Genomic DNA, 14389 nt, shown 5'->3' on the forward strand with positions numbered 1-14389 from the left:
CCATCTTTAAGCCCCGGCTAGGCTCCTGGCGTACACCATCTGCTGACGCAGGCCTGTATCACCATCCTTTTCAAACTAGAGACAGAAGCTGGGGTTGGGATTTGAACCAAGAACCCCAAAGCTGGAAGCTGCACTCAGCTGGAGCGTGGCTTGGTGAGCTACCATGAATTGCATACTGAGACCCTCAGGGGCAGAGGAAGATAGGAATAACAGCACACCAGGCAGTGCGACTGGTAAGGCAGTATCATTGTTCTTCTTCTTTGGTGATCACTCGTAGCCAAGTAAGATTGTCTTTCATAAACACAGTTTTAACAATGAGTCCGTAAGTGACTATGGAGGCCAATTCTGGAACCACACGTCCTTCCACAGTGGGGACATTGGTTTCTGGGTGGGAGTTGATAATGGTGGGATTTGCCAAGCATGCCTTTCTCTTAGCACATTTCTCCCTTACATCCTGAGTTCAAGTGTCTTCAAAGCCCATGACACCTTTGGTAAAGGCTGTTCTCCAATTGAAGCGCTCGCAGGCCAGGGTTTCCCTGTTGTTGGTGTTTAAACTTCATTTTAAAAGATTTGCCTTGAGAAAGTCTTTAAAGCTCTTTTCCTGACCACCAGCATTACGCTTTCCATTTTTAAGTTCAGAATAGAGTAGTTACTTTAGAAGACGATCATCAGGCATCTGCACAACATGACCAGTCCAACGAAGATGATGATGAAGAATCATTGCTTCAACACTGGTGATATTTGCTTCTTCCAGTACACTGATATTAGTTCGCCTGTCTTCCCAAGTGATGTGTAACAATTTTCAGAGACACCGTTGATGAAATCTTTCGAGGAGTTAGAGATGGTGTTTATAAGTGGTCCATGTTTCACAAGCATACAGTAAAGTTGGTAGTACAACAGCTTTGTAAACAAGTATTTTGGTTTCCCTGTGAATGTCCCGGTCCTCAAACACTCTGCACCTCAATCGACACAAAGCTGCACTCACAGAGCTCAGGGATGCTGGATTTTGGCGTAAGTGTTAGCCCTTGTGGAAAGATAACTGCCTAGGTGGGAGAAGTGATTGACATTTTCCAACCTTACACCATTGAGTTGGATTTGTAGAGCTGCAGAGGGGTTATTTTGTACTTGTTGGTGCAGTACTTTATTTTTTTTTGGATGTTGAGTGACAGGCCAAACTTTTCGTAATCTTCTGGGAGGATATTTAGGATGGTTTGGAGGTCATCCTGTGAGCGTGCACACACTACGTTGTCATTAGCATACTGAAGCTCTATGATGGAAGTTACTGTAACCTTATTCTTTGCTTTCAGCCTGCTCAGATTGAAGAACTTTCCATCTGTTAAATATATTATTTCTACTCCGGTGGGGAGTTTTCCTTTGACAAAGTGTAGGATCATGGCAATGAAAACAATGAATAGAGTTGGGGCAATAACACAATCCTGTTTAACACCTGATCCCACTGTGAATGGTTCACTTTGAAAGCCATTGTTATCTGTGATTGTTGCTGTCATATTATCATGGAGGAGTCGGATGATGCTTAAAAATTTATCTGGGCAGCCAATTCTCAGAAGGACAGTCCATTACGATTTACAGAGTCTAAAGCCTTAGGTAAAAAAACGACATATATGGGGGTTGGTTTTGATCTCTGCATTTTTCTTGAAGCTGTTGAGTGGTGAAAATCATGTCCACTGTCCCCCTAGAAGGCCAAAAACCATTTGGGGATTCAGGAACGGTCACCTCGGATATTGTTAAGAGATGGCTTGCTAAGATCCTTGCAAAAATTTTGCCACCTGCAGCTAATAGAGAGATGCCTCGATAGTTTCCACAATCAGTTCTGGCACCTTTTTTAAAAAAAAAAAAATTGATAATTTTGGCATCCTTAAAGTCTGCTGGGATCTCTTCTCTCTCCCGGATCTTTTTGATGAGCTTGTGAAGTTGTTGTGTAAGAATTTGTGAGAGGACCTCAGCAGCTACCGGGGAGTTGCGGTTAAGGTGATGTTGGTAATGTTCTTTCCAGCACAGTGCAATAGCTTCTTTAACTTTTAGACGTGTGATACTATCTGATGAGTGTAGGGGGCATATGCCATGATTTATTGGCCCATAGATGGTCTTTGTGACTTTGTTCACAGGCTGCAATAATGGATGTTTTTAGCTTGGTCCAGTGTTCCTCGATGTTTTCAGGGAATTCTGAAAGCAGGTGGCCCTTAAGAGTCATTTGGAAGCAATCCCACTTAATGGGATCTTGAAGGGCTTGGGTGTTCATTTTGCGCCTTGTTTTCTTTCCTTGAAGCCTGCGTTAAGGTATAATATTGATAGCCATTGTGGAGCGTATTAGTCAGTGATCTGTCCAGCAGTCGTCGGCACGCGTCATAGCTCTGGTAAGGAGCAGATCACGGTGATCTTTAGCACAGACAATAACATAGTCTAAGACAGCGGCAGGCAACCTAAGGACCATGGGCTGGATGTGGCCCAATCCACCTTCTGGACGGTCCAGAAACCAGCATGTTTTTACATGAGTAGAATGTGTCCTTTTATTTAAAATGCATCTCTGGGTTATTTGTGGGGCATAGGAATTCGGTCATATTTTTTTTTTCAAAATATAGTCTGGCCCACCACATGGTCTGAGGGATGGTGGACCAACCCATGGCTGAAAAAGGTTGCTGACCCCTGGTCTAAGAGGTGCCAGTGGTTTGACCGAGGATGCCTCCAGGGAGTTTTAAATTTATTTTTCTGTCAAAAGAGTGTGTTGGTAGTAACAAGGTTGTGCGCTGCACATATCGTCAAAAGTAAGATTCCGTTCTGGTTGCTGTTGCCAATTCCTTCTTTCCCAATAATCCCAGGCCACCGATCGAAATCTCACCCAACTCCTTCATTAAAATCACCCAGGAGGATGAGTTTATCTTCCGTAGGCATCTCTGATAGAGCGGTATCCAGCTGAGAGTAAAAAAATTCTTTAATGTCTTCTTCAGCATCCAGTGTTGGTGCATAAGCACTTATAAGAGTAGCCTGTTGGTTTTTGGTAAACTTTATTTGGGGGGGTTAAGAGTCACTCATTAATGCCAGTAGGGACTTCTGACGGGAGCTTCACAAGATCGTTTTTTATAGCGAAGCATACCCTATGTACCCGAAATTCTTATTCAGATAGACCTTTCCAGAAGAAAGTGTAGTCTCCTTTTTCTACCTTCAGTTGTCCCTCACCTGCTCTTTGAGTCTCTTGAAGCGCTGCAGTATTGATGTTAAAACGTTGCAGCTCTCAGTCATGGATACAGCTTCCGAGCTGCTCAACTGCCTCATTCCTTGGGTCAGAGTGACTGAATCCGTATGCACTGCCCATGTGCTGGTTCATGAGTAGGGGCTTCCAGATTTCATGATCCTGCCCCTGTTACCATTTGCCGATTGCCAGGTGACTTTTGCGGTTTGGGTTTGGGATGGGTTTTTGGAAGACACCAGTACGTGAATTTGTTTTATGTGTGTAGATCAGTGCATGCTCACCAAGGCACAATCTTCGCAGTAGGGCTCTGTTCCAATGGCATGAGTAGTCACAATGAACCGGTAGATTCCTATCTGGTACAGCCCTTATCCACCTTCACAGCCATTGTAACATACCGCTTGTTATCATCTGCCTGTTCTGCCGTTGAGGACTTTTTGGATCATTCTTTGTCTGGCTCCTTCCCTTTAACCTTACCGCCTTGGGTGACCCTGTTAGGAGTACAGGATTCCTGCTGGGAGTACGAGATTCCCGACGGCTTCACTCACTCAAGTCATAGGAACGTGCAAACCCACTCACCAGAACAAGGTGGTGATCCAGTGAGTGATAAGGCAGTATGATACCTCTGGATTGGCCAGGCCTTCTACAGACTGCTGAGATAAGATGGCACCCGGCACACTTCCCCTGTGCTGGAGTGAGACTCTGCACGTGCTTTTAGCAGTAGCTGCTCAAAGAGGGCACCAAGTGCACCACTTTGATGTGGATGTGGCTTATTTGAACTCGGATCTGAAGGAGGATCTGTACATGTTACCTCCTCCAGGGTTTGAGGGCAATAAGCCAGGTGTTGTATGGAAGCTACACAAGTCAATTTATGGTTTGAAACAGTCAGCCAGAAATTGGAACATGTGCCTGAATGAAGCTCTGGAAAGTTTGGGTTTCCGGAAGAGTCTTGCAGACAGTTGCCTGTACCTGAAGGGGTCAGGAGAGACACAAGAAGCGATTCTGGTGTTCGTAGGTGATATTCTGTATGTGGCACAGACAGGTAGACAGGTGCAAGGTTTTGCCAAAGAGCTTGGTAAGAAGTTTAAGCTCAAAAACCTTGGTCCCGTTCAGTTTTATCTAGGCATTAGACAGGTCTGAGAACGGGGGTTTCTTGCTCAGTCAGAAAGGCAAGATTGAGCAGTTGCTTGAGAAGTTCTGGATGTCTGACTGTGCAGGGGTCAGAATGTTTTTATTTTGTTTGTTATTGGTATGAAAATTGGGACATTCGTGGAAGGGAATTTTGGTCGATCTTAGAAAAAATGTTTTAAGAATGAGTATTGATGTATAAGTATAGATGTTTAAGTTTGGATAAGGTAAAACTGGTTTTTAAAATGAATTAAATTAAAGGAAAATAAGGTTAGCAAAAATAAATTGAGGAAATGGATGAAAGAGAAAAAGTAAAATAATAATATGTTAAAATAAATTATTAAGTTAAAGTTGAGAAATAAGTAATAAGGATTTGCTGAGCTAATAAATTGAATTGGAATACAAGAAGGGGAGGTGTGAGGAGGTCTGAGAAATAAGTTAAAAGAAAATAAGTAATTGAAATTTTATGTGTTTTTTAATTGTTTTTAAGTTTTGTATTTTTGTATGTTTGTTATTTTTTTGTTTGTTTTTGTTTTTGTTTTATTATAGAAAATGCTAATAAATATTCATTAAAAAAGAAAGATAAGTTATTGGAAGATTCGCTGTGTTTTTTAATGGTTTTTATTTTCCTGTTTTCTTCTTTTTCTTTTTCTTTTTTTTCTTCTTTTTCCTTATTGTGATGTGTTGTTTTGTTTTTGTTTAATATGGTGTTTTTACTTTTAATTTTTGTAACCTTTAAAACTTTAATAAATATTATTTAAAAAGAAAAAAGAAAAATCATCTGTCAGCATGAGCGCATACCTGGCTCCGCCCAGACTCGGCACTGGCATGGGTCCACAAAGGTCTGTATGCAGTAGCTCAAAAGGCCTTGTGGTTACCCTCTCCGATCTGGGATAACTGCACCTTTTTACCTTTTCCCTCTTGCATGCCCTACAATCCAAGAACTTATCACATGCTCTCATCTTACAACCCTCAGTGCATTCTGGCAACTTCTGGATATATTTCCAACAGCTATGCAACATTCTTCGGTGCCACAAATGAGCACACGAATCATGTGTGGGAACGTTAGCACACTGCGCCTGTGCTGTTTCAGCGTCCCCCTTACACTCCAGAGGTGTCTCCAGAACAAAGAGGTTGTTCTGACATGCAACATTGACCAGTTGTTTCCCACCCCTGGAAATAGAACAGACATCATTTTCAAAGCAAACCTTATAACCCTCCTTTACAAGAGCAGATACAGATAAAAGACAACACTTCATTCCTGGCACAACGTAGACTTCCAGCTCTGCCTGTAAAAAAGAAACAAACACATTGCCAACAGTGGTTAATTGTCTCTGTGAGCCATCAGCAAGAGTGACTGTTTTCCCAGTTGAAGCAGCCCTGCAGTTCCACATTTCGCCACTAGATGGCATCAGGTGATGGCTGGCTCCTGAGTCAATGACCCAACGCAGCATGCTGCCCTCACTGGAGTTGTCCTTCAACGTTGCCATGGAGGCAGCTAGGTGATAAGAAGAACCGTCCTTCTCACTTCCTCTGTCACGTCCTCCTTTGTATTCCCACGCTGGCCTCCTTTCCTAGTCTGGCTGCCATGGAAACCTGGCTAGCTGCCACGAGGACTTGGCTGACTGCCATGGGAAGCGACCTTGGAGACATCCTGCCCGGCCTCTCTGGCTCTCCTCAGACAGGACCAACACAGGTGTTCAACAGACCCGCAGACAAAGCAACGACGAGTGGAAAAAGCCTGAACTGTGCCTTCTGGCTTGGCGCCCCCCCATGCTACCGGCAGGGCACCCTGCGCCAGCTCGGCCCTCTCTGAGACGGCGTTCTTCCTCATCACACAAACGCCCAGTCACATACTGCAGAGTAAGATCCGCTAGATTCATCGATTCCAAAGTTAGACACAAATTGTCATAACTTTTGTCCAGAGAGCTGAGCAAAATATAAACTTTCAGTTCCTCAGTAAAGTTGACTTGCAACAGTCTCAGCTTGTTGAAAACAGAGAGCATCTTAGTCACATGCTATCTGATGCTATCACCAGGACGCAGCTTCAGCTCAAACAAGCTTCTGGTGGTGTGGATCTTTGCCCCAGCTGTGGTCCTGTGGTGCACTCTCTCTAGTGCCTGGTAGGCCTCCTGGGCAGTCTCAAGACCCTCCACCAAAGGTAGCTGTGAGCCCTCCAAACTGAGCACTATAGCTCCTAGGGCTTTCTGGTCTTTCCTCTGTGAGGCATGGGCGGCTGCAACAACTGCTGCTGCAGCTCCGGCTGGAGCTTGCAGTGGGGGCCCTTGGGTCACCTCCCACAGACCCTTGGCTACCAGCCAGGCCTTCAGCTTCCTTGACCGCTCCTCCCAGTTGCTCCCATTTAATTTTTCAAAAGGGACTGAGAATGACTCCTGGCCATCTGCCATCTTCTCCCCCGGGGCTGAGCCTACTCACGTCACCAGCAGCTCCTCTTGGCACCCGGTCCTGAAGATGAGATCCTCCCCAGCAAGCTTCACTGCCTCAAACGTTAGGCAGGAGCTCCAGCTGGCTTCTCCCACACACACAGGCACGACGTGGCAACAGCTTCCAAAGCTTGGCTGGTTCCATGACCTGCTGAGATAAGATGGCGCCCGGCACACTTCCCCTGTGCCGATGGACGCCTGTGCCGATAGAAAAAACTTGAGCTCTCTTTGCAGCTCTTAGCAGAGATCTGCAGCGGCAGAAAATGTTGCCTTGTGTGTGGATAAAAAATCAGACTGTACGCAGGCTTCTTCCTAATCTCTAACAGCCTTTAATGAGAAGACAAACATCATAAATCAGCCCAGCGAGAGAGCAGGCATTCTTTCCTCTCTTAGTCCAAAGAGCTTGAGGTGGCATTTCTGGCTCTCCTGCTCACCATTTTAGCCTCAAACACCCATGGGAAATAAGTCAGGCTAAGGGGCAGTGTCTGGCCCCAGGTCACCCAGAAAGTGTCATGGCTCAAGTACAGATTTGAACTATGGTCTCCTCCCACCCTTGTTCCTGATGTAGATGTTCACATTCCCTTGTTCCTGATGTAGACCTTCACTCACCCGTCGCTTCTTGGTGGAAGGCGGCACCATTTTGTGGTTCGCCTTAGTATTCCCAACAACCTGGTGTATCTTTTTATTGTAAACACTATAACAACACTAGGACCAAGAATTCTGGGAGTGGTAGTTTCTTAAGGGTGCTGAGAGTTAATTGGGAAACCCCGATTCCCCTCACAGAGCTATGGATTAACAAACAAACCCCACACAATAGTTCTTATTAGCTACCATTTCTTAGGTGAAATCATTATTTTACCAAAACTAAGCACATGTTTTCCAGAAGTGATTTTTTAAGGATAAAACTACTAAAAGCTTTCTTTCTCTTTCCCGCTCTCAGGAAGAGGGCCATTTTGTAGACTTTTATCATCATTTGTGTCCATTCTTAGCTACCATTTTATCTCTCAGAATGCCCCCCAATGCTGCTCAGTGCTAAGCCCAATTGCTTAAAGAGGTACCCCTTTGCTTGAAATGTATGCTGTGAATGTGGCCCCAGTGAGAAATCTCTTGCACCATGCATTAATGTAGCCCTGGATGAATGGAGCATGGCTGAAGCACTCCCCTTGGAGAAGTGGTTGGAAGGTGGTACGCATCCATCTTGGAAGGGGAAGCATAATTCCCACCACTCACATACAGCACGTTGTGGTTTGCATCTGCAAAAGAAATACATTGACTAACTCCAATGTTGGTGTGGTGTGGTGATTGTTTTCCAGTGCCTGAGAGTGAGAAAAGGGAGCTCAATGGACTGAAGTGCCCCAGTTGCATCAACATCTTGTCAGATGAGTGTGAGAGCAATAAGACCGTCAGCTGTAGAAATGAGGAGGATCAATGCTTCTACGCTGGGGGTTTCGTGAAGTTCGGTGAGTCTTGTATAATGGAGTGCAGCTAGGGCCCCATCTTTGAGGAAGTATCATGCTACTTTCAGCAGTCATGGTTTCTGCTAAAAGACACTAGGATACTTTGTTTATTAAGGGTGCTGAAGGTTATTAGGAGACCCACGTTGCCCTCACAGAGTGTCTGGGATGGGCAAGAGCCCAAGGAGGAGAGATGTGTGGACAGGGAGGTGGGAGGAGGAAAATACAGGGAAGGGGCTGGTGATTTCTGGGGTTCTTGCCTGGAACCCTGCACCAGTTTATTCCATTTTTTCCCCAGGAACACCTTAAAAGCCTATTCATATAGGGACATGCTCTATTCCCTTTTGCTGTTCATTCGATTGAGTTTTAAATGTTTTAATGATTTTAACTGCTTTTATTGCTAATGTAAATATTTCTTGTAAACCCTTAGCAGTTTTTACTGCAAGCAAGCGGTATATAGATTTTGTTAAATAAAAATACATCTAAAAATTTGCACTTTAAATTGGAGGGGGCAGGATGGAGACCCACAGGCCCTGGAGCCAAAGGCATTCCTCTAGGACTCTCTCTCTCTTTCTCTGGCCCTTCTGTTTGAGGGAGTTGCCCACCCTTATGTTTGAGGGAGAGGGTTTTGAATTTCAAAAATATGTATGTGGTTTTTTTCCAATAGGGGAAACCACGCTGACGGGTGCTCTCCGAGGCTGTGCAACAGCTAGTATGTGTGACTACGGTCAGGGGATGATGGTGACTTATCTTAAATCATTGGGATATGAGATCACTCGATTAGAGTGCACTGAAGCAACGGACAATGATGCCAATGAGCTGTAGCTGAGGGAAGGCAAACCTCCACCGCCCAAAAGAACCCACCATTTATGGAAATTGGCGGCCCAGTGGTTGAAGCAGGGGTGGTCTCAGCCTGAGGACTCCCAGGCTTTCTTTCCAGAAGTCTAGAAGCTCCTCCTCAAAGACAGGCTGTATTTGACTTTCATGTGCAAATGAAGTCATTGAATCATGTCCAAAATAAATATATATGGCAAATAATGTGTGTTGTATCATTTATCCAAATGCAACAATTGTTGGGGGAAATAATAGTGCTTCGAGATGGGAGCTAGATTTCAGGTTTGAAATCCCTGGCCAGCCTTCCATGTCAAATTTATTTGTGTCCACTTTGGGCTCCCTTGTTGTCAGGAGTAGTACATCCCATTTCACCACAGCAGCCATGCTATGTAACCCCCACCAAAGCATCCCTTTCCACTTTGAGGCGAACAAGATTTGTGCTAATGTTAGATTTCCCACAAGCTTCAACTGGCACAGCTTGCATCCTCCTGCTGAACCAGTCCAGCTGTTCCAGAACCCTGTTGTCGAAATGGCCAGCAAGATGCCTGTGCAAAGCCTCAAAGCAGGACTGGACAGCAACACCAGTTGTCCCCATCCCGTCCCCCCGCTTGTGATTCCCACCAACTGACATTCACAGGAATACTGTCTCCAACATTTGAGGAGGAACATGGCCAACTTGGTTAGTAGCCATTGATAGCCTTATCCTCCATTATTTTCTTCTAATCCTCAATCAAGCACATCCACATTGCTGTCCATCTTTACTTCCTGAGAGCAAATTCCAGAGTTTAACTATCTGCTATTTCAAGCAGCACTTTCTTCCATCTTTCTCAGATCTTCCAACATTCACTGCCATTGGCTGCCCAAAAATTCTAGTGTTATGAAAAAGGAATAAAAGCTTTTCTCTGTCCTGTTGCACTAAAGGCTTCCTGTGAATTGAAGGCTGACTAAACCTCAGATGTGTAGGGAGCTACAAGAATTGCCCCAATCAAAGGATCTCACTGCTTGAGGTGAGGGAATGCACACTCCTCAAGGCACCTTGGGCTCACATTGCTCAGGTATCTGTGGAAATAAACATAAGCACCTTGAATGTGACCTGGAAGAAAATTGGCAACAAGTGCCACTGTCTCAGAAACAGAGTGACACGTAGCCAGAAATTTTTTTGAAAGTGGCATTATGTGGGGAAGGGCCTCCGTTTTAGCAGTCTCTCCTGCTTTACCTTTGCCATCTCTGCATATAATAATAATAATAATAATAATAATAATAATAATAATAATATAATAAATATATTATTTATACCCCGTCCATCTGGCTGGGTTTCCCCAGCCACTCTGGGTGGCTTCCAGCAGAATATTAAAATCCAATTCTAATGCTTTCACCATTCATTCTTCTTTTCTTGTTATTCTCACAACTTTCCACTTCTGAGCATAAAGATCCTTTGCCACTGTACCTGCATACATGAATACAGCTGGATACATAAACAGAGTTGGAATTTTGCTGACCAATATCCCCTGCCAGAAGGGTTCTGGACTCTTGGAAAAGTCAGTTTGAATCCACCCCCTCCCCATTATATATCATGCCCCAAAAGAGCTTAGCCTTCCTACAGGTCTACCACATGTGACAGAATGACCCCTTGCAATTCTTACATTTCCAACATTTTTTTGGTACATTCTTATATGTTCGATCTAAGCTCTTTAGAGTTAAATAACATCGGTACATCATCTTATAATAATTAACTTATAATATGAAGAAGAGGATGGTGAAGGAAGAGGACATGAGTCCAATGTCACTCTCCCCACCTTCTCCATTGTGATTACCAACATCTGGGAGTCCCATCCTTCTTAGAAGAAACAATGTGAAGAATCTAAGCTGACAGTAAATTATATAGCAACATTATATATTACACCAATATATACATCTCTCCCTCTCTCATTGTCCAAATGCCAAATCCGCATCATTCACACTGTCTTTGACTTTTATCAGCATCACAAGTGAAACAAAAGCAAAGGACGTGGTGCTGTGCTAGTGTATATCCAGCCCCAGTAAAAGATAGTCCCTAAAATCGGCAAGCTCCTCTGGACACAGACATGCAATCCCCGCACCTGCTCTTAACTCTGTTGTTGTTTAGTCGTGTCTGACTCTTCATGACCCCCTGGACCAGAGCACCCCAGGCACTCCTGTCTTTCGCTGCCTCCTGCAGTTTGGTCAAACTCATGCTGGTAGCTTCAAGAACACTTTCCAACCATCTCGTCCTCTGTCGTCCCCTTCTCCTTCTGCCCTAAATCTTTCCCAGCATCAGAGCCTTTTCCAGGGAGCCTTCTCTTCTCATGAGGTGGCCAAAGTATTGGAGCCTCAGCTTCATGATCTGTCCTTCCAGTGAGCACTCAGGGCTGATTTCTTCAGAATGGAGTCGGTGGAAGAAGATTGGAAGAAATTTAAAGTTTACTTACAGAAACATTGTAAAATTAAGGAATGTTAGAAGGAAGCTGGAATGAAGTTATGTGGTTTTAGCAGAAATGTTATAAAGGACTAAGTAAAAATGGATTGTTAATTGGTGAAAGAAGAGAATGTAAAATTACAGTATATTAAGATAAATTATTAGGATAAAAACAAAGATGGAAAGGATTTGCTGAAATATCTAACTGAACTAGAATACAAAAAAGGGAGGTGTGAGGAGGTCAAGGAAACAAGCAAATGAAAGATAAGTTATGGGATAATTTGATTTGTTTTTTAATTGTTTGTATTTTTCTGTTGTTGGTTTTTTGTTTCTTTTTTGTTTGTTTTTATTTATTGTGATGTATTGCCTTTTTTGCTTAATTTGGTGTTTTTTCTTTTTTCCTTTTGTAACCTTTAAAACTTGAATAAATATTATTTTTAAAAAATTTAAAAAAACAAAACAGAATGGATAGGTTTGATCTTTTTGCAGTCCATGGGACTCTCTTATCTCTAACCAACTTATTTATAAAGAGCAAGTGGACCAATTCTGTACCCCAAACAAGTGAATTTAATGGGACAGAGGAAATCTAGATCATGAGTCACTGTGCATTTTATTACTGTACAACAAAGGAAACTGGACAGACACTTGTCTCCCCTTACCAAAAATAAATAAATTCATGATTCTGACTATCAGAGAAATCTGGCAAAATTGCCTGGACGTCTGGAAATCTAATCCAATTTCACTGCTGAGCTTTGAATTTTGGTGTCACCTGATGGGGCTTCACTTCCTGGGTGGTGAAATTGAAGGTGCCACAGGTTTAGGGAGGGACATGTCCTTGGAGCTCTTGGAAAGGGGAAGAGATTGATTTACCCCAAATGCAACTGCATTTAATGGGAGTGAGGGGATCCAAGTCACTGTGCATTTTATTACTGTACCACAAGGGAAACCATCAATCAATTTCCTTTATTCGACCGATAGTCAGAGATAAAACACAATACAGAATCATAAACTAAATCATCATAGGGGTACATAAATAAGGTAGGGCCATAGTAGTAAACCTCTCACAGATAACCCACATCAAAGCATTCAGTTATATGTTTCCGACACTTGAGTGCCAGGAAAAGGAATTTAGCCACTGACAAAGTTGTTTTCCCAGAAGACGTATTTAGATATGCTGTCTGCTTTCCTCTTTGTCGGGGACTGAGCTGGAGTAAGTATGGGGTTATAAGATACTGTCTTAAATCGTTGTAGAAGGGACAGCTCAGTAAAATGTGCTCTGTGGATTCTACCTCACCCAACGCACAATGGCATAATCTCTGGTCATATGGGACTCCTCCATATCTTCCCTTCAGAACCGCCGAGTCAAGAACATTCAGCCTAGCCGCAGTAAATAGTCTGCGGTATTCCACGTAGTGGATATCCGCCAGGTAGCGAGCTGGAGCAGCCCGATACATCTGCTCCCCCAGAAACAACCCAGGTTTCACACAGGCTATGTCCTCCTGTCTGGCAATATCCCTTAATCTTTGGGCGATCACCGCCTTTGCGTGGCTATACATCATGGACTCTATATAAAGGGAGGACAACCCGCACTTCTGCACTTCCTCCACTATCTCCCCTTCCCATGGAGATTTAAAGTTATCCCTCAGAATCAAGGGGGCCAAACCCACCGGTCTGAAACAGAGCTTGAGCCATAGCCATAACTTCGCTTTCAGGGCCACATACCTAAAGGCTTGACAACCGGTTTCCAATCTCATGATCGCACCTGCCACGGAGGGGGGGATCCTGAGTATGGCCCTGAGGAATTGGGTTTGGATAGATTCCAATTTTTCATAGTCCCTACGTGAGCCCAAGGCAATGCCCACCAGCAGAAGAGGGAGGACTTTCATTTTAAAGAGTTGCAAGGCAACTTTGACAGTTTGTGCCTGTTTCTTGGAGTACAGGGTTCTAATCACCAAGGCTGCTTTCAATGCGTTTGAGGCTATGTATTCTCTGTGCGCCAAGAAGGACCTATTTGATCTTACAACCTGACCCAGGTATTTGAAACAACTGACCTGCTCTAAAGGAATACCATTAATTGACCATAAATTAGGTTTCAGTCGAGCAGCAAAGACCATTATTTTGGTCTTGGCATAATTTAGTTGGAGCTCGTGTTGGGTCTCATACTCATGAAGAGCTCGAAGCATCCTCCTTAATCCGATGGGGGAGGTAGCTAATAGGGCGGCATCGTCTGCATACAGTAGGACATTCAAGGCTCGTCCTGCCAGTTTTGGTGGATGGAAATCAGCATTTGCCATATGCACCACTAGCGAATTAATATAGAAATTAAACAGAGCAGGGGCAAGCAAACAGCCCTGTCTTACCCCTCTAGTGGTGGCAACCGGATTGGAGACTAGCCCCTTGCTATCTAGCCTAATCCTCAGGAAGGTATTTGTATGCAAATTAATAATCAGCAGGAGAAGGCGGCGGTCGATAGATGTCGCTGCCAATTTTGCACATAGCTGGTTCCTGGGAATTAGATCAAAGGCCTGCTTAAAGTCTATAAAGGCGACGTGGAGGGCTTTTAGGCCATTGTCAGCGTACTTGGTGGCCAAGTGATTTAGGATTAAGATTTGGTCTGTTGTTGATCTTCCAGGGCGGAAACCCGCCTGTTCCTCTGCGATGATATTGTTGCTTTCCATCCAGGTCGTTAATTTGTTAAGTAGAAATCTTGAATAGATCTTCCCGATAACATTTAGCAGGCTAATTGGTCTAAAATTAGCCGGGTCTGTGCACGGCCCTTTCTTGTGAATTAACACAATCAGTGCAGAGTTCCAGCTTGGAGGAAATTGTGCTGTTTTGTTTATATAAGTAAAAAGAGCTGCTAGGGGTGGACACCACCAATCCTTATTGG

General features: G+C 43.9%; 1 protein-coding gene across 1 annotated transcript in view; it reads left to right on the forward strand.

Annotated features, from left to right (window-relative positions):
* The window catches only part of LOC310851709 (phospholipase A2 inhibitor gamma subunit B-like), a 36095-nt gene extending 26838 nt beyond the window's left edge, over positions 1-9257 (forward strand). Inside the window, exons 4-5 of the mRNA XM_083754369.1 lie at positions 8091-8237; positions 8899-9257. Coding sequence (XP_083610495.1) covers positions 8091-8237; positions 8899-9056 — 305 coding nt within the window. The 3' untranslated portion in view covers positions 9057-9257. The remainder of the gene's footprint in view (positions 1-8090; positions 8238-8898) is intronic.
* The last annotated feature ends 5132 nt before the right edge of the window (positions 9258-14389 follow it).

This window comes from Podarcis gaigeae (assembly GCF_964106915.1).
Source record: "Podarcis gaigeae genome assembly, chromosome: 8".
Lineage (NCBI taxonomy): Eukaryota > Metazoa > Chordata > Lepidosauria > Squamata > Lacertidae > Podarcis > Podarcis gaigeae.